Raw genomic sequence first — 27,293 nt, forward strand, 5'->3', positions numbered from 1 at the left:
AGGGATTAAAAGGATGCAGGTGAAAAAAAAAAAAAAGTTTGGTCAGTGGCAACAAGCTTTGGGGTTTATTGTGATTTTTGCTTTTTCGTCCACAAGATTCAGGCGACAGCGTTAGTTTGGTTTTGGCCCAGTGGAATTAATCTGAAATAATCCCTCACGTGTTCCGAACTGAAGCATGCAGAGGCAAATTAGTTCAAAGGAAATCAAAGCCACTCGTTTAATATAAAATATTGCCGTGATACAGCTGTTTGACATGGTAGTTTTTTTTCCCCTTTTTTTTGTTTTTTTCGTGAAAGTTGACCTGCAGAGTGAAAAAACAAAGAAATGAGGGAGGGAGAAGAAGGAGTGTGACGGGTAAAATAAAGAATAAAGGAGTAAATAAAGTCCTTGAAATTCATGTGTTCTTTGGCTATCAGGCTTTGGCAACAGAATGACACAGTAGCTAAAAACAAAGCTTTAGACATCGAGACCCATCACCTTCGGCGTCATCGTCCGTAATCTCATGAGATTGTTCGTAAATTCCTGTAAAAGTTGTACAAAGTTGCACTGTGACTGAAAATCTGCAGGTGAAACACAAATCAAAGAACGTTATCAACATCAAAGCTAATATTCTGTCCAAATCAAAGACCTCTCTCCGCCTGTTAAACTCCAAATACAGATTCTTCTTTTTTTTCCCCCTTTGAAATATATTTACATAGAAACAATGAAGGAAAAAGAAAAGAACGTAAGCAGACAAAGATAAAAGGTAGACCCACGCTCACACGTGTAGCTTCGGTTTGCCGGTACAAATGTAAAAATTTAGAACACATTTACATTACAAAATTATTCTCCGTACTCAGTTGCAACAGACTTTGGTAAATAGTGTTTTGTTTTGGTTTGATCTCTTTACTAAATCCCTCCTCATCCGAACCAGAATTTGGGCGTATCCGGTCCGCGAGACCGGAATTTCTTTTTTTTCTTCCTATTTTTCTTTTAAACATAATTCTCGGATAGTTTTTTTTTTTGGTTTTTGGTTTTTCTCCGCGGTCATTTACACAGCTGTGGTGATCACACTTGACAACACATAATCTGCAAACTGTCCGTCCTGGCGGCTCGGGAACGTCCTCGGTCCGGAACCGTTCCGCCTGGGTCCGATTCATCGGATTCATTTGGGCAGCTCCTCCAGAGAATCCACGAGAGGGTCCATGGTGGCGGCCGGGCCCAGGTCGGGCTGTTTCAACCGCTTTATCGTGTTTTTCAAGGCTTGCCTCTTGTTGCAGAACCAGACGCGCACCACCTCCCTGTCATAGTTCAGTTTCTCCGCTATTTCCGTCATTTCCTGTCCGGAGGGGTGCGTGTTCTTCTCAAAGTGGCTGTTGAGGATCTCCAGCGCCTGCGGGGTGAAAGAGGTCCTCCGCTTGCGTTTTTTGGAGGGCTCGCTGCCGATAAACTCAGTCAGGTTCTGCATGCCGGATCTGTGGCGGGCCTCAGCCTCGGCCATCCAGCGCTCCAGAACGGGCTTAATCTTCTGGGCGCTTTTAGGGGTGATGTCCAACTTCTCAAACCTGGCAGGATATAAAAGGCCAGGGTTCAGTTTGCCTGTCAGACTGCTACCTATAGTGTTCTCTTGGGCTTCCTGTGGTAGGAAAAAGTGGCTTCTCAGGATGGTGTGTCTGGGGAGAATTGAGAAAAAAGAATCTTACTTAAGTGCCCTGCCAGAACAAGGGATAAGCTACCTCCTCAACCAGAACGCCACAGGGAGCGAGACGTCCCAGCTAAACTCCGCTATGTTGCACCTGCACCGGTTCTCTGCTTCTCCGTTGGCTGCTGCCAATGTTTAAAGGTTCAGGCGGCGCAAAAGCAACTAACTAGCTCACAAATTCTGCACACACAGAGGAAAACACAGGAACTGCTGCCGAATATATATTTCGTACAATTAGGTGATAAAATCCCCCCCCCCCACTAATGCATGCAGTTAAATACGGCACCATCATTTATTTAAACAAAGAGCTTGAATTATGAATCCCAATGTACATTTAATACATTTTTCAACCTTTTCTCCATCTGCAACAAACTCTCATTTTATATTTAATAACAATGCATTTGCACACTTTAACCTCAACGGCGTATTTGAACCTGAAAAAAAAAACAAGCCAAAACACGGAGAATGAAGATGAAGCGTCACTTTGGGTTGTAAAAGTTAATATGAGGGTCAAAACAATTTTAACATGAATTTCACTGAGTTTTGTTACATTTTGACGATGATTTCGGCAACAAATCCTGGTTAATTACAGATTCAGAGTGTAATTGTATAAAATAACAAAACACGATTCATACTCCGTCATATTGTGACAGATATAAATCACTCCTCTGCACGTTTGTCCCCCTCGCGCGGTTATTTTTTCCCCCGTATCTGACAGGATGACAGCAGTGAGATCTGTCAGCTGGGCCCCGCTGAGGACGCAGCCTCGGGTCTGCAGTAAAAATATCCTGATCCATGTGAGGCCTCCTGAACAGAAAGTGCCCCCACACTCAAAGGCAGATAATAAAATGTTGATTCAAGCTCGTGTGTATTAATAAAGAAACAGAGATGGACTGCTGAGGTGAGGAGTGTTTAAGGACAGTTGGACGCCTCAGCTTCCTGTTTCCTCACCTCTCCTCTTTGTGGGAACTTAACTCCTAAACAGAGGAGGGAGGATTTAGCAAATGTGAGTAGCAACCAGAGACGGATGGGATGTTTCAGGAAGCCTGGTTCCTAAAATGAACTAAGAGCTGCTCAGCTGGGGCGTGAGCTCCCAGCAGCAGCGGCAGAATCGACGACAGGCCCTGAATGCACCGCCAGCCTCACAGGCTCTTCCTATAAGAACTGGAGGAGTTTCCTCAGTGATTTCCTGGAATCATTTCATATTATACGTAACAATGTAAAAGCCTTTTCCTCCTGCAATTTCAATTAAAATGCAGCATCCAGTAAGATTAAACGATAAACTAAATCAAGTTTGAGACCATGGATCCCTGGTTGGCTTCGATGAACCACTAAAGTCAGCGGAAGCGCGCTGAGCAATGCAAGCGGACAAGATGGAAGCATCTGTCAGTGCTGGTTCACTGTCAGGGTTCAGAGCCGGAGCCCCTGAGCAACCGTGACGTCCTCCACAACCCTCACGTCGGCGTTGATGTTAACTAAACTAAAGCATGTGAAGTTTGCCCCTCTACTTAAAACATCAGCATGTCATGTCCAATGTCATACAAACAAATGAAAAAATGTCTTAACGGGCTGAATAAGAGCCCGCAGAGTGTTTACTTTTGAGGCTAATGGCTTTTAATGTATGTTATAAATATTTCAATTATTCCTGGCTCTGAATATTTCATGGGCGATTTTAAGACTTTAAACATTAGCCTGGAACGGCCGGGCCTCATAAGAACCGCGGCCTCCGTACGGTTTCACATTTTATCGCCGGTTTGATGTTGATGTGATGAAATTTTTAAAGGTGCGTGGCAGCGGAGCGTCGCATAAACAGCCCAGGTCATCGGCGAAGCACGAACAGGGACATTAAAATGACAGAAAGGACAGAAACCAGGCTAAAGTTTTAGCTCCCTCCGTGTAACGAATGTGCTGTTTGATGGCCTCACTATTAACAGTTTTAATCATCCCCAGAGGGGGGTTCCTCTAATTTGACATCGCCGGGCGAAACGTTAGTCAAGTGGAAAAATGGGAGGGATGAAACACTGATTGTCTGGTCCTCTCATGAATATGTAACGCTCAATTTAGGACTAAACTGTCCAAAACGCGGCCGTCTTATTAACAGACGATTGCTGTCAGGCTCGCTTGTGTTCAGGCGGAGCAGCCGGGCAAAAGGCCTTAGTAATTATTAAATGCTTTAAGTGCTGCGCGTAATACCCGTGTATGTATTTTGCATAAGTGAGACGCGGCTGTCATGTTGGCGGATGAGAGGGAGACGAGAGGAAGAACAGGAGCGAGAGCTTCGTTTGTCAGGGCCCTAATAGACGATTAAATATTTTAATAATGGATCTGAAAATATAAAAAATAGATGGCAGTTGTCAGGAAGGCTTTCATTTGACAGAATTAGGCTGTATTAGTGGGGAATAATGAAGCCGTTAGCGCCCGGCGGCTCAGCCTGGATGTTGGCTCTTACCTGCAGATGGCAGACTGGCTGTACGCCGGCCCCTCGGCGGCGCTGAGCGCCTGGCCCACCTGGGTCTGTGTCAGGCCCAGGGACAGCCGACGGATCTTGAAGGCTTTGGCGAATTCCCGGATCTCCTCCAGGTTGACCCCGTCCACCTCGCTGGGGGCGGTCTGCGGGTCTGCCACACAGCACAGGCACCATCGTTTCAATTTCCCTCTCGATTAGCTCATTGTTGCAGAGTGAAAGGAGCAAATATTCAGATACGCGCCAGAGTTCTCGTCTGTAAATTGCCTTAAAAAAGCGGGCAGGTCAGGACCTTCTTCCCTTTTGCTTCTGTGTTGAATCCAAACGCAGGGGTTGCATTAAACCGTACGTTTTGATCTAATGTACAGGGAGCTTTAGACGTGAAAAGATGGATGAGCAAAGCAAGGCTTTTTAAAATCTTTCCTCTCTCGGAGTGAATCTTCAACCCAGCGAACGCAAATAAACATTAAATAATGCATATAGACATTATTTCATCCATCTGACCTCGGTAAAGTCGGCCCGGCCCCTGAAAGCATAAATAAGAGCACTCTCTTTACACAAAGAAAAGCTCTGAGCTTAAAAAAAAAGAACTAGCACTGAAGCTTTCTGAAGAATATCCCTGCTAATAAAAAGTGATTTTACGTTGTACATCAATGTCAGGTGTCCTGGCATCTTGCTTACTAAAGCAAAGTTTGTGCCTCTGAATTATTCAACTTGGTCATTATCAATGAATTATTAAAGGAATCCTCCAAGCGTATTTAAGCAAAAATCTATGGAGCTGCCATCTCGCCGTGCCTCTTAAGTGACGCGTAGCGTAAGCGGCGCGCTCCAGACGTGTGAACATTTGGGAGAACGTGAGGCTCCGAGTGAACGCGGGGGGATGAGCGCTGACACCTTCGGCTGCGCCGCCGCCACCGCCATTGTGAGGGTTCCTTCATCAGCTTTAATGCTTTCGGAGGGGTTTTTAAGGCGACTTGTTTCATGTTCTGGACCTTTATTTGTATAAACATCTCCCCCTGATCCTGCAGTGCTGTGTGAGTTCAGTGTGTTTCATGAAGTTATAAATGTTTTGCTGTTAATAATCCAGATTATTACTGAGATTAGAGGTTAAATGTGGACACGCTGCCTTCTGCAGCATCGTCTTCATCTTCCCCATGAAGGGGATTTTCCCATCCATGGGTCCCGGGTCACTAACTAATGGCCTCATTTTCACTCAATCTTCTCAACATTTCTACTACTTATTATGGGAGTTTCTCTCGGCGAGGACGGAGATGCGTCCAAATGTTGCTGCCGTCTGGTTGCAACATTGTCCAGAACGCCTGCAGATTCTCGCCGGCAGATTAAGTCTCCGTTCCGCCGTGATTTCCCACAGCCCGGCGGTTTCAGGCACGTGTTATTACCAATAAGTAAGTGCCGCCGAGGAAGGTTGGGATAAAAAACGGCGAAGCGCGGCTGACATTCTTCATTCGGACTGACATTTTCCATCCGATTATTTGGAATAACAGTAACAGACGTTCTCATTTTAATCTGTTCCCGGCACTTTGTCCGTGGCCAGTGAACGCAATGACATTTCACCCCCCCTCCCTCCGCAGACGACTCCGACGCTGTCATGGGATTCTTGCGCACGTTCGCTGAAAGCGATATTGAGAGGAAGCGATATGACTCACGCTCAGCATAAAAGCATTCATTTTCTTTACCTCGCGACCGGAGCGCTGTTATTTTCTCTGAGTTAAAAGTAAATACAAACTAAATGCGGTGTCTACAACAAGTTGATCAATGGCGACTTGTTTTTATTAAATTTCAGAGGCAATGGAGCTGCCTTTGAAATGAGTTTACAGGGACTTTAGGGGAATCAGGCCTGACAAATGAAATTTATCTGAATAAAACAGAGTTTTTAAAGGCAATAGCTGCATGCTGACAGGCTGCAGCCCAGTGATTTATAAGGCTCTGCCAAAGGCCCTCGCATTAGACAGACTGAACCTCTTGTTCATAAATAACGCACGCCATGTTGGATTGTGTAATAAACCAAAGAATTGACAATCAGGAAAAAATAGAGCAATCGTAAAGAGTGGCCATCACTCACAGGCTGTCCACGCGGAGAGTTCCTGCCACTGACGCAGACGTTAAGCACAGATTTAAACTGTGACAATGCTGAGATAATTGCCATGTTGCGGCAAAAAGCATTAAATAAACACCCGATACAGTGAAACTTGGAATAAAAAATACAGAAACCTAGCTGTGCTTTATGATATAATTAATAAAAGGGAACCCTTTTGAGGAAAAAACCTTATATCTTGGTGTAAAAATTGGTTGATTTACACTTATTTATAGTCTATCATAAATTGTTGCATCTTGTCTGGGAAAAGTTACAGTTCAAAAGAGAGAGACGTGCAAAATCTATCGCCACGTCCCGGCGCGGTGAGGTTTGGTGCTGGAGAAGAGAGCGTAGCTCTGAATGGCACGCCGCCCATACATATTGCACGAGGTGGGGCCGGCGCACAAAACCATCGGGTTTATCTGGTTCGGGCACCTGGCTGAAAGTTTATTCAGAGCTACAAGAGCAGATTCTGAGCTGTATCCAACACTTACTGCTGACCAGCTGACCCACGCTGAGAGCCGAGGAGGAGGAGGAGGAGGAGGAGGAGGCGGAGGACGCCTGGTGGAGCGGGCTCTGCCGGTGGGGCATGTGCAGCAGGCTGGGCTGGGAGGACGCTGGCCCCGTCTGACCCTGCTGCTGGACACAGGGACACGCCGAGTTAGACACACGAGCTGTCGACGAAGCGCTGACGGCTTTCAGCACCAATCACTTTGCTCCGCACGATAAACATCATCTCAGATAATCACGTCGGCCTGCTGATTAGACCATTTCATTAAATCTAATCAACTGAACAGGAGGAATTACAGTAAATGAGCCACTCAAAGGCTGAATGTAATGAGATTTACTTTGTACTGGATAAATGTTGATTACTGCCTGCTGTACCCGGACTGACAGGGCAGACCATAATGTCAATAGTCTGATACAACAGTGGGTTAGTACTGAAGGAGTCGGGTTTCTCTCTCCGAGCGTTATAATTGACGGAAAAAAAAGAAAAAAACAACAAAAAAACAAGTTTCAATAATAAAAGAAAAACTTTTCGTGACAATTAAGGGTTCCTTTGGTGTCATCAGAGCTGGGGCGACGCCATTAACGGCAGCCGGGGTCTGAAGTGACAACATGTGAACACAGCACTCTCCGCATCAAACATAATTCATGATGCACGGGCTGCGCGCCCTGATGGCGAGAAAACGGTGTATTTTCATGTTTTATGCACAATTGAATTGTTTCTACAAGATCAAGATGGTACATCTTCACTTTTAAAGTGAAAAGCTGTCGGTGGTATAAGCTTGGCCGACTTCGCCTCCCCGTCTTTGCAATTAATTATTTTCTCTGTGGCATGTGTTTGTTTGGATGGTAAGGGGTGTCAGCAGCTATGCACACACTGTCAGGACTGTTGACAGGCTCGGAGAATTATCTAGCTTCACTGGAAATATTCGAGACTGCAGACGCTGACAACCGTAAATTATGCCCGCGGAACGATGTGTACATGCGGGGCTTTGAAGCACAGACGAAAAGCATAAACGTGACCGCAAATGCAGCCATTCAATCGAGGGTGTGATCGGCTGTTTTAGGGGAGCCACAATTAGGCGTCCGTCTGGCGAGAGTTCATCCATCTGCACTGTAATGTCAAGGTTTACCCTGTAATTTCAGCACCGGCGTCGCGGTTTTAGGTCAATAACGCTCTCGCCGGGCGCCGCGCGCATCTGCGCCGCACCGCTTCTGAGATTGATTTTAATTCCCCCAGTTTTTACACTTGAGTGTAAACTCAAATCTAGTGCGCATAAAAGACAGAACTGGGTGTAGAGGTGGAGAAAGGGAGCGGCGCTCGCACGCTTGTGCTCCTGAGTCTGAACTCGGTAGCATTGTTGGAAGTTGACATATAAGTTGCTCAGACGTTGTTTGTATACGTGTTTGTGCGTCCGAGTATCATGTTACCTGCTGTCCGGGCTTGATTGGTGACAGCGTGATTCCCTGGGTGTTGATGACAGGCAGGATCTGATTGCCGATCACCGTGGCGATGATCTGGCCTTGAGCGTTGGTCAGAAGCTGAGGTGTAATTGGCTGTACCTGCAGTGCTGGGTTGCCACCCCCTGATTGGCTGGAGGGCCCTGCGGAGTTGGGCATCAGTGGGATTGTTCCAATTATCTACAAAGGGGGTAGAGAGGAGATGAAATCAGCTGGGCGGTTTTAAAAAGAAGATAGGGGAGAGAGGGTAAACGCCGCTGGAGGTATCCTTCTTAATGATCGCCGCTGCTGCGAGTGGTTTTTTTAAAAAAAATGCGCACTTGTGGTCAGACTCAAAGCACGAGCGGGTCATTTCGCCGCGCTACGAGGTTAATCAACCCACGTGGCTTTTGAGATTTTTCCGAGAGGAGCACGCGCAAGTGCCCGGCGATGATCAGACGCTGATGTGGTTTTACAGGCCAGAGCGGAGCAGACTGCTGGGAGCGCACTGCAAAGGTCAGCGCCGGTACCTGTGTGTGTGATGGTGCACACCACTGACTGTATTATCCATCAGCGGGCCAAGGCTGAGAGGAGGGCGCGTGACTGCCGGTCTGAGCATGTTTGCGCCTAAGTGTCTTTGTCTGCCTCTGATGAGGAGGCGTTGGGGGTGCTGAGACACCCCTATTTTACCCTCTTATCTCCGAGCAGGAGACGACGATGTTGAAAGAAGGAGCGAGAAAAGAAACAGTAAGAAGGCGAAACGAGGGTGTCGGGGAATGAGAAAGGACCTTGCGTTTCAAATGCAACTCTTGAGGTCCCAGGGGGTACTCTGCCCCTCTTCCACCCCCCCTACAGGCCATGTTTTCCTCTCCTCTGTGGCTGTAATCAGAAAGGGCAGATCAAAGGGGGCGGCAGAGTGTCACTGCAACATTTTAGCTCTCAGAGCTGCCAGAGTGTGGCCAAGAGTGGCGCTCTGGGGGGGTCTTAACGCCTCTTCAGCATGATGAAGGTTAATGTCATCTGGGGACTGACTGGTTGTGAGCAGCTCCCGCGCAGCCGTCACCCTGGCCACCCCCCGCTGACACCGCTCCTCCACCATGCCTCATTACACCAGAGAGCAGCTCGATGAGACGCCCATCAGTCTAAATTCTGTTAGCAGACAAAGAGCTTCTGCTGTTGAAGAAACACCTCAGATGGAGCCAACGCTGCAAAACAGGTGAAAAACAAGCCCAACGTCAGGCGCCTGAAGTCAGTGAAAAGTTACTAAAATCCTCCATCGCTTTCAGCTTCAGCGCAATAATCTAGACGCATTAAAAAAAATCAGTGTTTCTTTTAAGCGTAGCGTTAAACTGAGCCACTTCAGCCACTGCTGCTTATTCATTACCTCGTGGTTTGCCTTCCCACACCCCCTCGCTCCCTCGCTCTTTGACATAATAGGGAGGGATCCGCCAGAGAAAGGTTTGCCGGCAATCTGTAATTCATCCCCGCCACGGCTCATTTGCTTATGTTGCTTCGCATTAGGGCACAGATAATTTATCTCTCTCTCCGTGCCGGCTTTACAAATTCCCTGTAATGCTCTCCTGCCACTTAGCATATTTTATTGCCCTGCCTGACGCTCTTGTCTCCCGAGTCCCACTGATCCAGCTTTGCATGCCGCAGTGGCGGGGTACTTGTTCCGCTCAATTATTCATCGTCGCTGGACTAAGTGGCTCTTCTATAAGCATAATAAAAGAGCAGGCGAGTGACAGCTTAGATCTTGTCCCTGTCTCACGGAGCAGCGCTTCTCCATCTGACTCCATCTGACTATCTCGGGCCGTAATTCCGCTGCCATGACAGGCAGGACAGTATTTAACTGAAGACGTGTTAATTAATAGACAACAGGGTAACCTGGTCTCCTACTTCTAAAACAGCTACCTAAATCTTACTAAAGATGCACTTGAAGTATATCTGATTTCCCATATTCATCCTTTACTGGCTTGTAATTGCGCTGTGTTTGCTTTTCACCGAAATGTCATCTCATCCCACCCAGCCGGGGCAATCTGTGTCTTTAGCCATGGTGGCGGGCCAATATCTCTGCCCAATTTCTCCCTTCTGCTGATAGCTCAGACCCAAAGGAGGGGGTGGGGGGTGGAGACCATATTTTAATGTCATTTCAGGAGCCTCGTTCTGTCCAGGTACTATTAGGGTGTGGACAGATTAATTAATAAAGAAAATAATCAATAGCCGCAGCACTAAAGCAGATTTACAATTGCCGGGTCAATAGGGGTTTACACTGAGGTTACACATGATCTAAAGCCAGGAGGCTTCTGTCAATAGACGGGGCAGACTTGCATCGTGTCCCAGTCTTTTTCATCTTATAGGCTAACCATGCATGCAACCGTGTAGGCGTTCCTTATCAAAGCTCCGACCAAACGGTCCGTTTAGGAAACAGCAGAAGCTGCCACATTCCTTCAAATATGCGCTCTGCAATGTTGCCTGTTCCTCCGCCATGGCTTCTTTTTTTTCACCGAATGGATGATGATTGAGCAAAAAGAAAGGAAATAATCTCTAGAGGAGATTTAATAATACCGAGGTTTGTATTTGTGGCCTTAATCACTGTCCTGGAAGCAGAGAGGACACAAGAGCCTCATTGATTCTCCTTGAGGAATAAAAAGACTGGAGCCCAGCATAATTAAGCTGTAAAAACATATTGAACTCCGTACCTTCATCAAACTTGGCAATTTTCAAGGACTCCAGAGTACTCACTTGTGAAAAAAGTCTTTTGACAGAGTAAATTATAAGGTCAAAGGCAGCCAATGGCCACAAAAACGGGATGTTTCACTCATTTGGTGGGCTGCAAAACCAAACTGTTAAATTCCATTTAAGCATCAGAAGTGATGAAAAACACTTCACTGAACGTGATGAAAGGTGGGGCAGTGACTTCTGTCAGGTAGCGTTTGGTGGACCTCCTCCCTCGTTCAAGCGATGTAATAGCTTGCGTAAATTCCGAGTCGCGGGCCGAAGGGGGTGGGGACCTTCTGATCGGGAAGTGCATGTTTCAAAGCCCTCAGTTTGAATAATGCTGCGGAATAATGAGGTGGAGAGCAAAGACTGTAGCCCAGGGCGTTGACCGTCTATGTGACCTGATTATGTCAGGGGTTGTCAGCCGCCAAGACACTACAAAAGCACAGAGCATCCCATCAAGTCCCTATCCACAGTGATCTGTCCCCAGTGCTGCAGGCACCTTTCCGATCCATACTGTCTCATTAGTGGCATTTAGCATCAAACAAGACTACTGTAAATGTAAAGACACACTGGTGCCGACAATTAAGGCCGAGAGCCAGCGTTACATGTTTATTTATGGTGGTTTAAGCGCGGCCAAACGCATTCAGCTGTGTATTTAGACAAAGGTTAACGCGCGTGTTGAAGGATGAACCAGGGTTACAGTAACAAACACAGAGTGGCACGAAAGGGCACGTTGTCCATATATTTTCCCTCTAATATGAGCTGTGTGCACCTGCGATAAGATGATTCATTAGATAGAGTCCCACAATGACAAGTATCATCGTTCAAGCCTCTGGCTACTGATGGAACAATTCTGGAGCCACCCTGTAAATATGACAAGGTCAGCGTTTCGTGGCGACAAGCGCATGAGGATGAGGGAAAACCGGAGTTTGTTTATTCCCCGAAAAGCGAAATAAATGTTAGAGTGGCTACGACCGAAATGCAAGTCACGAGAAACCATTGAAAGATCGTAAAGGCTGAAGAAATGTATTTATTGGAATGTTTATTACGGGAAAGAGCGTTTTTATTGCTGCTATTTAATTAGCCGCGCGTGCGCTAAAATGGTCAGCATCCACAATACGGCGCCTTACCTGTCCTTGTGCGTTGGTGACCAGCTGTCCTGTGGCTCCCTGCAGGTTTGACAAGGTGTTCCCAAACACCTGCGACCCAGCGATGGATCCCATGGCTGCTGCTGCTGCTACTTGGCTGGCCAGCGGATTCAGCTGCTAGGGGCAGAGAGATCATTAATCAACCCTGCCCATGTTTAGGAACATAAAGCAGAAACCTCACACACTCCGGCTCATCGCTATGGCGAGGCCAGATCAGGCTAACCGCAGCCTGGTCTGTGCAGTCCAGTGTAAAGGGAAGTGCTGTTTATCATTCAGCTCCCTCAGGTCTGTGTTCCAGAACCCAATGGGAAAGGCAATAGAGGGTTGGGAGGAATGGTGTAAACAGCAGGGCCGTTATGAAAAAGTGGCCGTTTTACCACTCTAAGTGTTTCTTCTGGCCCCCAGGGCTCCCCAAAGGCCAAGTCAAGTCTGCACAGCCCACAGCAAAGGCTCGACTGTATTCTGCTTAAACAATAAAGCGGCGAGGCCATGAATCACTGTATCGTCAACTATTTCGATGTGCTTCGACTGGGATTTCCTCTCGCTTTAAAATGCTCTAGCGCACCGTTGCTTTGAAGGGGGGAGGACGGTTCAAGTGACCGTCTTTGCCTCAGCTGTAATGGAGTCATTTGGCGTGGCCTCGTGGTTGTGTAAAGAGGCTTTTTGCATCGGGGAGAAGTCGCAGGGCACCGCCACATCGAGGACATTACCCGTATAAATCAAGCTAACCACTTATTAGGAGGCTGAAAATGCACTGCTGATTTGGTTGTAGTGCAGCAGAGCAAAGTCTTATTAGGTTGAGTAAGTAGATCAAAGACCAAGAAAAGATAGGAGACCTCCCGATAACTCAAGAGAAGAGAGGAATAATAGAAACACAGCTTTGGAGCAGGACGCCTGCTCCCTGCTGTTTATGCCGTTATGCTACGTTCAAATAATTCAGCCCAAATTATGAGCAGGAGTTTTGTAAAAGATACAACAGTTGTAAAAAGCTGGAGTTTGTGTAAACTAACAATGCGCTAAAATAGAAACCTTGCCCACAAGGCCCGTCGGGAATTCTGCTTTGTTCATGTGAGATCATTCAATTGCCATTTATCTTTTATTGTAGCCCACAACCATATATTATTACACTTTCTGAAATCAAATGATGAAAAAATGCCACGGAGCGATCAATACTTTTTCATTGACAGTAAAGGTTAAGCACATTAAGAATGACACTGCATTTGTCTTATGAAATCATATTTCATGTTGGTGGCCTCAAATTGGCCGTGATTGATATTGCCTCCTCTCGTCTGAAAGTCATCCAGTTTTCCCCGATAATCGCAAGATTGTCTTTTATGTGTCCAGCACTTGTCCTCTGGAATGCTGAATGTCTCCCGATTTTGACTTCTCATGCAAAAGTGTTGTTATAGCGTCTCATTTCTGGGTACTGTGGCACATCATACTTTGGGTTAGGGTTAATCAGTCCTATTAACTCTCTTGAAGGGCAAAAAATATTAATAGTTATGGTTCCGTTTGGAGCTGTTCTGCCAACGTTGCCAGCCAATAATAATGAGTGGTCCTCCAGGTCAGCTGACCAGAGCGATTGCTCTGATTGGCCGTCAGCGTTCACAAATCAGCGCATGCTGGGATGGGCTCGTGCGGCAGAAACTGACTGGCAATTTCAACGGGGCACATTCAAGACCGGTTGGGTCACATTTTATGTTCATCGGCTCTGATTTGAGGTCAGTGCTGCAACACATCCACGCTGCCATTGGTTGGACGTCTGGTTGTTTGGTTGCTAAGATAATAAAGAGGATTCAAAAATGAGGAAAAAAACCCAACTTGGATAAATATTGTGGTACATTTACCTTTAGTTTGTTGGTATTATCAATAAAAAGGGAGAGCAAAATTGTAAGTGCTGCGTGAATAAAGGTTACAAAGGCTACAACACACATAATCTGAGCTGCTCAGAGGGGCACACCCTCAGCTGGAGTAATTTTAGATCTGTTCGAAATATCGTCATTTCGTTTGATGACAGGCCTTTTCAGATGTCGTGTTATTCTAGGAAATCTAGGTGAAAACAGATGGAGCTTTATTGTAGCATCCAGATAATATGGATAGCGGTTGAAAAGAGCCAAGAATGAGAAGAAGCGACGCTGTGTTCAACACCTAAACAGGTAATTTTCCGCCACGGTGACTCCCCTCAACACCCCGGCGGGAGACGCGAAATGACAGCGCTGGCCTAGCATTTGTCCTGATTGCATGTGTTGGAGAAGATAAACAGTGATCTTCCACTTTGCGCAGCCTGCATATTAGCCACTGTGTTTCGTTCTAAAGGACATTATGAGCATTTTTCAGAGACACGAGCATCGAGCTGACGACGATGTAGAGAGAAACCCCAGTCAGAGACGCAGCACTAATAATAATAATACCAATGGGACACGCGCGTTAGAAAATTCTGCATGAAAACAAAAGGAAAAGCTACAAAGCACATCCATATGAGAGGGCGAAACTGCCAAAGAAGAAGGACACCAAACCCCCCTCAGACCAAGTGAGGGTCACTTCATGCAGCAATCCGTGTAATCTCCAAAATAAAGGGAAAAATAGTGTCCCCACAAACCGTGGAGGAACCTCCGGACGGTAAAATCGTCTGACAAACTACCTGAAGTTTTGTCTTGGTTTTGCTCTTTTCATTTGGCCCTTTGGAAACTTAATTGCTTTTTTTGTTCTGGTCCCGCGGAGGACAGAAAGGAGCAAAGATGAATAGTTAAAGCGGCGCAGACACCAACAGGAAGCCCCATTTTTGCCTGTGCTCAGAGTCAGCCATGTATAAAACTTCTGTTTCTTCAGATCTATGATTCAACAACACTCTCAAACATTTATCTCACAGATTGTAAAAACTGAAGGGGAATAAAAGACCACAGAGAATGGATTAGCAAAACCAGTGGTCAGTTCAGAATTAATTGGTGATGAAAGAAAAGCTGAGTGAAACAAGAATACTTTCCTCTTCTCTGTAATTACTGTATGTTGGGAGGCTGACAGATATATTCAGCTCAACCAAAGTGGGTCAAACACTGTAAAAAGTCTCATCATTGTTGGGAACAGCGTCCGTTATCTGTGGAGAGACAACGTTTCCCTTGTTCACCCACACTTTGCTGTCTGGTTCTGCTCTTTCCCCACTCTGGAGTGGATGTAATCAGCTGTGACATGAGAAAACACGTTCTCTGTCAGTCATGACCTGACCAGTCTTCTGCCTTTTCCCCTCCTTCTTCTCTTCCTTCCCCAAAACACCCCGAACTCCATCCCCCCGCTTGCTTCCTCTGTGTTTATGGACATCAAAATGCCATTAGGCCCTCCAAAACACCTCTGGTCCCTGGGTTAGCAGGGCCTACTGTGGCTGCGCACTCTCAACCCTCTGGGCGCTGACTATTTTCTCACCACTGGGCCTTTGCTACAGCCTTTGTGAAAAATAACCCCCGAAAAGAGCCATTCTTGAGGAAAAATCCCGGGAAGTGAAAGACCGATAGAACAACTGGGGCAGATAACGCCCGGAAAAACACAATAACGTTGCATCAGGTGACAGTCGGACATTGCAATTCCTTAAGGCAGCAGAGGGACGGTGGCGAGTGTGGAGCGAGGCGGCGGCGGCGGCGGCGGCGGCGGGGGATTGGAGCTGGTGTGGCGAGTGCTAATGGAGTGATGTCATATGAAACACCAGAATGACAGCTAGTTAACTGGGAAGGTTTGGCTGATCAAATAAAATGCATTAACTTCAGGAAATGGATCCCGCCGGCGGCCCCAGAAATGGCCATATCTAATGAGGCAAAATGCAAATGAAGAAGGAAAAGAGTCGTGAAAACGTTTAAACTAACGATAAAGAAATGATGGAGTGCCGGACAGTGGCCGTCAATCTCCCCACTCATTACCTTCGTGGGAAATTAACAGCGGCTTTAATCATTACATAAAATCTGCTCCAGACCATTTGTTGATAATTGTTAGGCACAGAGGTTCAGAATGGGTTCTTTGTCATCCATCACGACAGCGGGATGTTTCCACCAGTAAGGGACACTTTCTGAGTTAAAAATATACTACAGTCCTGGTGCTCTATTTCTCTTCTGAGCAAATGATCTATAATGTTTGGCTGTTTCCGGTTGGATTAAATTTGGTGATTAAGTATCTGTGGGAAGGTGCCGACTGATTCAGCTCATGATGTGACATGTTCAGCGCAGCCGTTTCGCTGCTTCACTCGTGCCGGGTTGGAAATTACAGCGGCACTAAAAGTTAATCAGTTAATGCAGTAAATCTGCTCCGTCTTTGACTTTAAACCCAAAATGGGGGACGTTTCCTGTTGCTGCGAGGAAATTGTGAACACTATTATTTTCCCAGCCTTTGGATGACAATTACCTCAAATGTCCAATATGAAATCAAATATAGGAGCTCCCTTTCCATGGCCAGATCCCATTCATTTTGTTTAATACCGTCCCTTTTCACTCGGCTGTTGTTTGACATATAAATATACCATTTGAATGACTTTAATATCCTCCTAATCAATGTCCAGTGATCTTTTGATGTCCTCAATTCAATATAGGAAGGGTCATCCATGCCGCAGCTTTATAAACACAATAAAGGTAAATGATTACTCTGCGCTGTGGTGTCCAAAAATACGGCTGGTAATGAAGAGAAATGGAGGAGTTTGAGGGGGAGGCCTGTCATGTGTCATTGGCCAACTCTAAGGCCTGAGATTAATCATGAGAGAGGAGCTCTGTGGCTCTGTGGTGTGGTCACCCTTGATCGATAAATCCGCCCGCTGCTCCTCCCTCTGTGTTCCTCTGCATCGCTGCCCCCCCACACACCCTCCAGAAACTGTGTACAAACATTTGCAAGAGCTAAATCAGCATAAGTGGAGATGAATTGCTGACATTTACGGGCAGATTTGGATCGATTACCCAGGATTTGACTTCCGAGGCTCCTCGTCGAGGAGCTGACGTCGGAGAATGTGCAGTTCATTCATTCGGGTTGAATCTATTTACGAACCCATCATTTGCTCATTCACACTTGGTGAAAAGGGTTTAAGAGGAGTCTCAATCCACGCAGCCCCCCCCTCAGAGATGTTCCAGAATCTAGACCGGATCTAGACTATGGAAATATGGTGGAACGGGACCACAGATGAGACTCTTCTGACTTGCTTTCAGAGCAGGGCACAATGCAATAACACCGCCTTCCCAAGTCTTTTTACAGAGCGGCATGGCTGTATTCCTCGTGTGAACCCGGTGCTCTGTTTGCGGTCACTAATGGGCATCAGAAATTACAGGCAGTGGAATCGCGCCCCGCGGGGGGACTGGCCTCCTCAGCGGAGCGGAGCACTTAGACAGTGTCTGGGAGCCTGCTGGTCGAATAAAGGGGGAACTCAATGTCATATCCCTGCCTCATAATTAAAGAAACCCTATTCCTTATCCACTGTTAGGTGAGCCCTTGTGCTCCATCTGAAGGCTCCCCCGTGGGCGTCTAATGCATCTTGCCCCCGGTGAGCTTGTGGGCTGATCAGGGAACCAGCACCTTTCTGCTTGGCGTCTCAACTACAAGCCCTCAGCCCACAGAAAGAGTAAAAGAAGCAGGTTAAAAAGCTAAAGAAATCATCGACTTGCCGATGCCCGAAAACCCGGTGCAACCAGAAAAGTCACAAAACAAAGTGGGGAGGCAAGTTCTGGTGAGTTTGAAAAGTGAAAGTCTTCATGTTTTTTTTTTTAAAAAGGTTTTTCTGAAATATGATAAAATTAAGCGGATCCTTACATTTAAATTCAGGGCTCATCGTTGGTCCTTAAGTCTGTAGATTTTCTCCCTGCCTAATCCCTCATTTGAAGTAAATAAAAGTAGTAGAGCTGTCATGGTCAGGTTGTTTTCCTCAGCTAGTCCTCATGCTTTATAATTATTCATATGAAATGTGCTTCTGTTGATGGGCAACAGTCTTATTTTCTGCTTCAGTCAACAGTGCACATTTGTATTTCTAAATTGTGGCGCGCTAGTTATGTAAGGCAATTTTCTGCCTTCTTAAGAGCCAGATCTCCTGTGCATTAATAAGACGGAGCTGAGCTGCTGGAGAGCTGAGGGAGGGGGGGGGGGTACTCATGCTTCACGCCACGCAGCCAAAAGCAGCGGCGCTGCTATTTCAACATAGACTGGAATATACCATTTATGCATATTTAACTATTATATTTGATAAATATATGGAACAGTAGTCAAATCTATGTATCTATGTATCTATGTATCTATCTATCTATCTATCTATCTATCTATCTATCTATCTATCTATCTATCTATATCTATCTATCTATCTATCTATTGAGCCCTTTGATTTACGAGACAGGAGAGATAAAAGACTCTTCCCTCAATTTAAGCGCATCCGTTTCATTGACAGTATCACAGTATCAGCCACTGGGCCTACATTTAAGCATGTCATTTTAATTTTGATTTAATGCCCTTTGGAATGACGGCAGCTCGTTTCGCTAAATTGAATAGGCGTGGGGCTGATCTGTAAAATCAATTAGGCGATGTGCAAGGCTAATTTAATACACATGTTAATATAATCGGAGAGGTGCCCATGACCTGTGGAAAAAGAGACATTTGACGCCATTTGGATCGTGGGGACTTTAACGGCGGCTGACCGCAGGAAAAGTGCACCGCCCAGGAAAACAGTGACAGGAGAGTCTGAGAAGGCCTCAGCTGGGAATAAAAGGAGCCAAGATGGGCCCAGGACTGGCGGAGGCTGTGGGAGTGACAGGGGAGAGCAGCGAGGAAGCGAGGAGGGATGGGGAGCGCGGACAGCCGGGCCTCTGAAAGGCCGCTGTGGTTGGCAGCTGCTGACCTTGGTGACGATGAGTTTTCACCAGAGGCCTCTAATGAAGGCTGATTGCCAAGGAATAGAGAGGGAGGTGAGGGGTGGAGAGGGGAGAGAGGGAGCAGGAAGGGGGGAGGAAGAGGGGGAGAAAAGGATAGAGGAGAGGCTCAGGTAATTGCAGCACTTGTGGGTCTGAGGCCCTGCAGTCCTGTGATGTCGGGGTGCAGTAGGGAAGAAGAGAGATGTCTGCGGATGCTTTGGTGGTAAATTGTGGAGCACGGGGATGGGAGGCAGACCTCTAGGCTGTAATTACCCCTATGAGTGTGCAGATGGAGAGTGGACAGGCCCAGTGTGGGGTTTTGACAGCGATCAAGGAGATGACTGCGTAAGGGAGTAGAGACGGACACACAGACGGACGGTGGGAGTCTCGCAGAGGAGGAAGGCAAGAAGCCTCGGCAACCCCCCCCCCCTCCTTAAAAAACCCGCCAGCCAGACACTGGACCAAGGTCAGAGGCTGTTAGCTAACACAAAACATGCTGCAGACTGGACAGCCCTGACAAGAGGAGCAGGGGGAAAGAGCATCATTGTTTAAATAATGCAGCCAATGGTTGGGGGAAGACATAATCGAAGAGAAATAAAATAAAATAGTGACTAATTAGATCAGTGTCACTGGGAGGCAGAGAGGAAGGAGCTCCACTGGATGGCGTAGCCGGGTCAGGAGGTTCTGAGGTGTGCATACCAGAATGAGCGCGCTGACAGGCTGGCCTAAGCTTCCCGCTGCCACGGATCAGTATGTACCGCCTCTCGTCTCCCTGCCTGGGCTGATGTAACTCACTGGAGTGGCAAATTACACCAGACCTACAGCTGTACCCCGACATTATGATTAATTTGATCAGTAATTTCTCCTGTTTTTCATTTTAATCGCCGGGACTATTCTGCTGTGGCAGGTCTTTCAGATCTAATTAAGATCAATTCCGGTGTAACAGACTTGGCGAGCGCCTTTACCCTGTCAAATCCCCGAGCTCTCCGGGCGTGGAGGAAACCCGCAGCTCTAATCAATCAACTTCCAGCAAAATCCAGCATGCGCCCGCAATCAGCCCATTAACACACTTAAGCAAATTTTATAATCTCTCCCGTCTATTTGTCATCACTCTGGTGGCTATTTCAGGAAGATGGAGGCTGAGTCCAATGCTAGCCTGCCTGTAGAGGAGGAGGAAAAACATCCTTACCCCAGTTTAACCAAATTAGCTGCAAGAATCTGAGGCCAGGCCTCCGACTCGAGGGGACACACTTGTTACTGTGATTTGTATCATAGCCGTGATATTAACGAGGCGATTAATTCATTTGGCCTCGACTTTAAAAACACCAGGGATGTCATGAATACTCTGGATTTCTTTACCAGAGAATGTCAGGCACCTCCCATGAGAAGGGAATTACAACGGCATTTTAATTGGAGCATAATGAGCGTTTGGTGTTTCTACAGCTCTGTGTAGTTTCTCTAGTTGTACAGCTGGATGACTCCGTGCTTCGCCGTAATGAAAGTAATAAACATGGGGGTTTATCTGTGTAATGCTGATTGTATTATGCTAATTAGGACTAAAATTATACTGCAGAGCCTAATTCCTTTGGATGAAGAGAGGAACATCCCTCCTGGGTGCCAAATTATAACAAAAACACAGCCAATTACGCACGGCTGAAGACGTAAGCGAGTCTCCCAATGGTCAAAACTGATGCATTAACCCTCGAGGTGCTCGCCGATTCCAGGACGGAGGATTTCAATCAGTGGCGTCTGGGAGGGGGGGCTGCTGTTTAAATCCTATTGCAGCTTTGAGAGGTGCTGAGGCTGTGGCCTGTCCTTGGGCGAGCTCCTCTTTGGGTGACACACCCAGGAAAACCCTAGCACTGACCCACGGAAACTAACCCTTTTACACACGCGCGCATTCACACATAATCCCATTTGATGAAGCAATATCTTAATAACACTGACGTAGCCCCTTTGCCCCCCCCCCCTTCAGAGAGGTCTGCCTCTGTCATCATAATCAGCCTCGCTGGTTCTTTGAGAAGACAATCTATATAAAGATAATGGTCTCGGTCTCATCAGCGCAGTAGCTGCTGGAAAATCAGCACTTGTTCCGAGGCGGACTGGAGAACCGTTCTAAAGCACTGGTTTCCTGGGGATTCAACCACTCGAAGGTGGGATTGTGCTGCCACATCTTTTGTCTGAGGCCTCCAATGCAAACTTAAAGCGTGAATCTGTATGAAAGCCAGTAGCCCTTGTGTCCACGGTCAGATTGGACAGTGTGTTTGGGGCGATGTAGCGGATAGCCTTTGGAGCCCATTAAATCCAGAGGCTGTTTTTCCTGCTGAGTCTCACTAGGCTGTGACAGGGCCGAAGAGGGCTGGAGGGGGAGAAACAAATAGCCCAACTCATCCTGACCATAAAGAAGGTTGCACCACAACCCAATAAGGGTCTGACGCTGATGAATGTGACCAGGGACAGAAAGGCGACCCTGGCCAGTCTCCACCAGAAATGAAACCACGGGGATATAAAATAGGTTATTATCGTCACACTGTGACAGCCAGACAAACAGAAGGGCAGAGATGGATGGACGGACAAAGTGACTAAAAAGGAAGTTGAGTGGGAAGAGCAGCAGAGATTAAAGGCCCGATTACAAACAAAAACGTAAGCTTAGATAACCACTGGATCCGACTCTGTCACATCAGGACGCGGCTAACGGGAGTTAGCAGTTAGCAGATTAAGGGCAATTAAAATTTGAAGTCAAAAATCCCATTTCACACATTTATCCAGCATCATATACCGGCAGTAGGTCGACCGGTTTCAGTATCCGGTGCACTGGGGCGTATTAATGTTGGTAAAACTCACCGACAAAGGCAGGGGCGGGGTGACGGGCGACGGGAGGCTGCGGGCCGGGGACTGGTTGGGCCGATGCGGCGGTGACTGCTGCGGATGACCAGAGGCGGAGGAGCAGGCAGATCCTGGAGAAGGGACCGAAGTTGGCTGCTGGCTGGGTGGGGTCATGTGATGCTGGGAGGGCAGCTGGTTCTGGGCGTGGGTCTGGTGGTGGTGGTGATGGTGATGGTGTTGCTGCTGCTGATGTTGCTGCTGTTGGTGGTGCTGCTGCATCTGCTGAAGCTGCTGCAGGTGTTGGAGCTGGGAGCTGAGTGATGAGGTAGCTGTTGATGAGACGACAGCGATACTTGCATCTGAGACCCGAACTCACTGCAAAGTTCAGCAAACACGTCCTCTTTATTTGAGGAATATGTTCACACCTCAGGTAGAATGCATGTGCACACAGAGGTGTGGGGTAAATGCTGACAGACATGCAAATAACATTGAGCCGCCACAGAGTCCTCCAGGGCTCTCACTCCGCAGGAGAGTCAGGGAATTTAATTTAGGTGGTTGGAGAACAAAGCTATCATCCCTGACTGACATAATTGCTCTCTCTGGAGCCAAAAGTTTTCATTGTCACTTGGAGAATGTCACAATCTTTGGCTCAATGGTTGAAACTTACTCATAAAAAAGGACATCAATTCTCACGGAGAGACATCAGAAATGAACCCATTAACTAATTGGCTCTAATAGGAAAATGACATTAGGACCAAATTCTTACATTCAAATTTGATCTGTTGGAAAAATAAATTACACTAGTAGACAATGACAGGATCCAACATGAATAGCTAGCTGAAAGTCTGGTCTGTTTTCTGTAGTCTTAATGGACTAGACGTCCTATAAATCGACAGATCACTTTGTAAGTGTAGAACCTTTTTTCCTTGAAAGTGAGCTGACCATTGATCCAAGCCCTCCTGACTCACCCTTTGGCCCTTATCTGTATCTACAGCATTAGCCTTTAGCTGTAAATTAGCCTGCTATGCTCCACAATGGCAAGTCTTAGTATTAAAAATGCGGTACGTAGAAGCTAATCCTAAATCACAAAAGACTGAATAACAGATGCCGTTTGAAAGCGCGAACATCTGCTGATAACACAGCGGAGCAATTGTGAACACAGGGGCAGACATGCTTGTATACATGCGGAATCAATGGGCTTAAATAATTTAAGGATTGTTGCCCCATAAAAGATGAATAAAACATCAGTGCGGACGAGTCTTTGATTAGCGTGGTCACTACAACTGCAGGACAGGCGCAGATGAACATTTGATGAAGATCAGATCATCTTCCCCGTTGCCGACTCTGCAGGCACAGAACCAAAAACAGCCAGTAAACAGGGGGCTTTTACATTTCTTCTACCTCCTGACACATTGACACCTCTTTTACACCCCTGCCATGAATTATAGATGTCATCTGCGAGAGTCCAACTCTCTCAACTCCTAACTTGGGGGGAGACGTCTGGCGAGTGCCGAGCTCTTTTCCTTCTGCGGCTCCGCGGCGACAAAATGATCAACCCCCGCAAGTTCACGCGCAGCAGCAAACATGGGGAAAAACAAAAGAGGGATAAAATGTGATTTCTGTCAGAAAATTATCGGAACCAGACGGAGATCAAAGAGGAATGGAGCACTTCCTCCAGCGGCGCCCGTTGCGCCGGGAACAAGAGGTACAACAAAAAATACGAGGCGAAGGAAAACAAATACAGAGGGAATATGGAAGAGGCCCCATGTGGCCTTATTATAAGGCCTACACTGCAGGTACCATATTCTTTAACAGCAGTGCTTTATAAATTCTGTCATCTTGTTAAGACTGTCAGGACCACTGACCCTCCCTTCTTTTCTAACTGGCATTTTGAAGCTCATTCTTTTAACCACCGCTGTCTGATTGCTTTGGTTGGACACATAATCCGCACGGCTTGTCTCAGCTAATTGTTTGTGCTCCTTCCTCGCAGCTGACGCGGGACGGAGGAGGAGAGCCGGAGCCCCGCTTATGATGAAGAGAGGGCAAAAGGGTGCCGGGATCCTATAGCGCTCATTAAATCTCCCACTGTCTGTTTGCTGTGTTTGATATTCACCAGTTCTCCGGCGGCAGCGCGAGGAGTGCTCCCTCTTAGTCACGGAGCCCGAGGGCTGTTACGCGCACACGGCCCCCTTTGGCTTTTCTAACAACTCGTCTATGTTAATGTTTGTAATGAGGGATGAGAATGACCAGACGAAGGGGCTAAAATGACCAGACGCGAGTCGAACCGCGAGCATTTTCTGCTCCATTTAAACGTTTAACTTGCAGCCGTCTGGGAGTGGGAAGCAGCAGCAGTGAGGAGTTAAAGGCCTCCAACCTCTGCCATCCTTCTTCTTCGTTTCCTTCTGTCGTCCGTGCCACAACAGGAATCAGCCGTTATCTTTGCCCGTCCCGTCTCCAGCCCCAGTTCTGGAGGACGGAGGCAAGACTGATTGTCAGAGGTCGGAAGGCGAGGTCAGAGCCGGTTCATTCGTCACGCAAGAAGCTATATTTGTTTTCTGTGTGGCAGTGGAGAATGCCGGGAGGGGGGCTGTCTCATTACCAGCGCTAACCCAGTCGTCCCTGGCAACCCCCCCCCCCTCCCATTAAGGCACTCTGAGGTTGATTCAACCTGGACTCCTTTATTCCGTCTGTCTCACAGCTCTTGCAGGTGCGGCTGCTCGTCTGCGCACAAATGAACTGAGAAACCGTTTAAGTTGTAAACTGAGCGTTTGTCACCTCCGCCGATTAGCTGCATTACAGGTAAACGCAAAAACCCCTAAATCACCACATTTAGGCTTTTAAAAAGGCATTTGTGAGGACGCGTTCATTATGCGAAAGAGCGAGTGAAGGCTAAGGAGCGCTAAGAGCGCCTGCAGTCGCGCAAACGCAACGATCTTTGGCACGAATCGACCTGCATAAAGTGAGGTCAGGAGGAGGTGGAGCTCTCATCTATGCTGAAGTAAATCCAGTTCCATGGCCTTTATGAAAGCAAAATACAGTATGAAAAGAATGTACTTGCTTATTGAAAAAAAAAATCTATAGCATCTTTTTGTGTCAGGCAAACAATGAAAAATGCAGCCGCTCAGAGACGCGCGTGTTGCTTCCATCTGTGCATCACATTAAAACGTCCCTTCAGTCGGCCTTTGGTTGCAGCCGACTGCCATTCTTTCAGATTTGGAAGCTAAACACGGCTGCGTGCCTGATAAGACACGTTGGAGGGGACAGAGATCCCGTGACTGCCGGGCCTCCCGCTCCCACTGGGGACTCCATCAGCCTCCGTCTCTATTGCCTTTTCAGCGAGCCACACTCATAATTACTACACTGGAGCTAAAGAGATTTAGACTCTGTGGGTTGTGGTAATTATGAAGCTGGTCAGAGGAAGGTCGTTGATACTCTGTGGATTTGACTGAAGCGCCTGAAGAGGATGGCAATTTTCAAAATACTTCGCTAAATCGCTAAAATACGGAAATCTCTAGATTTATTTAACCTATCTAGACAGTCAAACATCATATATATGTGGCAACTGCTGCTATGATATTAAAAAATCTGTTACCAAAGTTTAATGATGCATTTAATGAACGCAATTTCAATAAAATGGTGCATCAGCACTGCTGAGGGTAAAACAAAAAAATAGAGAGAAATGAAATGTTTGAGTTCGAGACGCTGCTTCTGCCCTGCTGCAGGAGAGAAAACCCTCAGCGAGTACAAAAAATATAGACAGTAAAGGTTTGAGTAGCAGAGCCACAGGGTTTCAGAGAGTAAACCACATCACTTGAAGAGATCCAAGGATAAAGCCTCCACTTTGTGGTGCGAGGCAATATCAGACCGTGTTGGAGGATCCTCATTCAGAAGGAAGCCTTTCAAAAAGCCCAAACCTCTTTGTGGAGATGTTACACAGGCGGGGAAACCTCTGTGTGTTTATTAACGCTGCCCTTCCTTGTATTTCTTATACTGGGTGGCTCCCATAACAGGTTATTGACTGTTGCCTCTTCTGCTTTTTGATACGGACCTTTTAAGAGTTTTAATTTTCCCAAGAAATGCAGGAAAGCAAAAGCATTCAATTATTCATCTCCGAGGAAAAAAACAAAGCCTCGCTCATATACATTGAGAGGCTTTCATATTTTTGGATTTACCTTCACTGGACCGAAAGAGGTTTGCAGGTTTTTGCCCTTCAGAGACCAGAAGCTCCTGGAACCCCCCCTGCATTACCACCCATTCCTTTGAAAAAAAAAAGGGGCCGGCCTGCTTAGGGGGAACAGACCGGGTTATTACGGACCGTTCATGGTCCCATCATGTGTCGTCTGACCAAAGTGGAGGCCGCGAGTAAAAGCCTCATGCAAAATTTATGTTCATGCGGCTGTTTCAGTGGGTGGAAAAATCAATATTGCGGGTCTGATGCACGGAGATGACTGAGTGCTCTCTGACTGACAGTAAAAGCTAAGAGAGATTGAGGGGCTACATTTACTGTTCTGGAAATGGAGCGCGGTAGAGTTTGCCTAATAGCCCAGTTCACCTTTAATTTCGATTTCATTGTAGCTTATTTTGGCAGCAGTGAGGATTTCGACACATTATAGCATGAGAGACGAAGAAAAAAGTTGGGAATAGGCAAGCTCGTAGTGAAATCGTTAAAGTTCTGCCTGCGTTCTGGTTTCCAAGCAGCTAAAGTACTTCACATTACAGGGTTAATAAGCCTCCCCATCCTTACACAGGCATAAAATGATTGTAGCATAATCAAAAGACAATGTGGGTAAGAGCGGGGCATCATAGGGGTTTTGTTCTGCGCGGCTCTGCTTACATGTGCTTTTGATAGCTTGCCACATACCCACAATGCATTTGGGGAGGAATGCGAGAAGAGATCGGGGAAAAAAAAAAAAAAAAAAAGCAAGAAGAAGAAATTCGGTGGGATGAAATAACCCCAAACAATGGGATTTGCTTTCCATTCTTCTGCCTCCATCTTCTATCTTTAATTATTCCCTTTGGTTGTCTGAGGGAGCGTGTAAGCACTTTCACACAGCGCAACATGCCCAGCAGCATAACTCTGTCTGCCTTAGTGATGTGGAGACTTCTGAGTGACACTGAGCCTCTTGTGATTATTAATGCTGTTTAATACAACACAGAGCAGCCACTGTGATGGAGGGGAAGAAACAGATTTCAAAATGCGTGCTCTCAAAATGCATTGTGAACGGAATTATGTACAACACAGGCTTTCCAGATGCGATACGGTCTCCCACCTGCAACATAAACAAGGTGAGAAACCCGTGAAATGACGGCTAATGTTTTGTAGATGCAACGCTGGAAGTGTGTGTTTGATAATAACTAGCATGCGTGCTCGATTTTGTACACAGTGTTTAATGGAACTTCTGCTGGTCCTGCTGGGATCCTTTGTGCCGCTTTAGTAGTTTCTTCCTGAATAGCGTATGAGATATTTGAGAGCCCAGAACGATGTATGATGAATGAACTAGCGTGCTACTTATACGCTTATCGTGCTCGCTGACTAGCAACAGGTTCAGCAAAG

The 27,293-nt window shown here is 46.7% G+C and overlaps 1 protein-coding gene across 7 annotated transcripts in view; it reads right to left on the minus strand.

Annotated features, from left to right (window-relative positions):
- Positions 1–203: 203 nt before the first annotated feature.
- pou6f2 (POU class 6 homeobox 2) overlaps positions 204–27,293 on the minus strand; it is a 53,862-nt gene continuing 26,772 nt past the window's right edge. For 4 of the 7 annotated variants that reach the window (XM_057013060.1, XM_057013064.1, XM_057013061.1 and 1 more), the window contains 6 exons: positions 21,758–22,068; positions 12,042–12,176; positions 8,179–8,388; positions 6,735–6,879; positions 4,131–4,299; positions 204–1,652 (listed from right to left, as the gene is read on the minus strand). In XM_057013060.1, the coding sequence (XP_056869040.1) occupies positions 1,145–1,652; positions 4,131–4,299; positions 6,735–6,879; positions 8,179–8,388; positions 12,042–12,176; positions 21,758–22,068 (1,478 nt within the window). In that variant the 3' untranslated portion in view covers positions 204–1,144. The remainder of the gene's footprint in view (positions 1,653–4,130; positions 4,300–6,734; positions 6,880–8,178; positions 8,389–12,041; positions 12,177–21,757; positions 22,069–27,293) is intronic. The other 3 variants (XM_057013062.1, XM_057013063.1, XM_057013066.1) reach the window with 3 other exon arrangements.

This window comes from Takifugu flavidus, chromosome 17 (assembly GCF_003711565.1).
Source record: "Takifugu flavidus isolate HTHZ2018 chromosome 17, ASM371156v2, whole genome shotgun sequence".
NCBI lineage: Eukaryota > Metazoa > Chordata > Actinopteri > Tetraodontiformes > Tetraodontidae > Takifugu > Takifugu flavidus.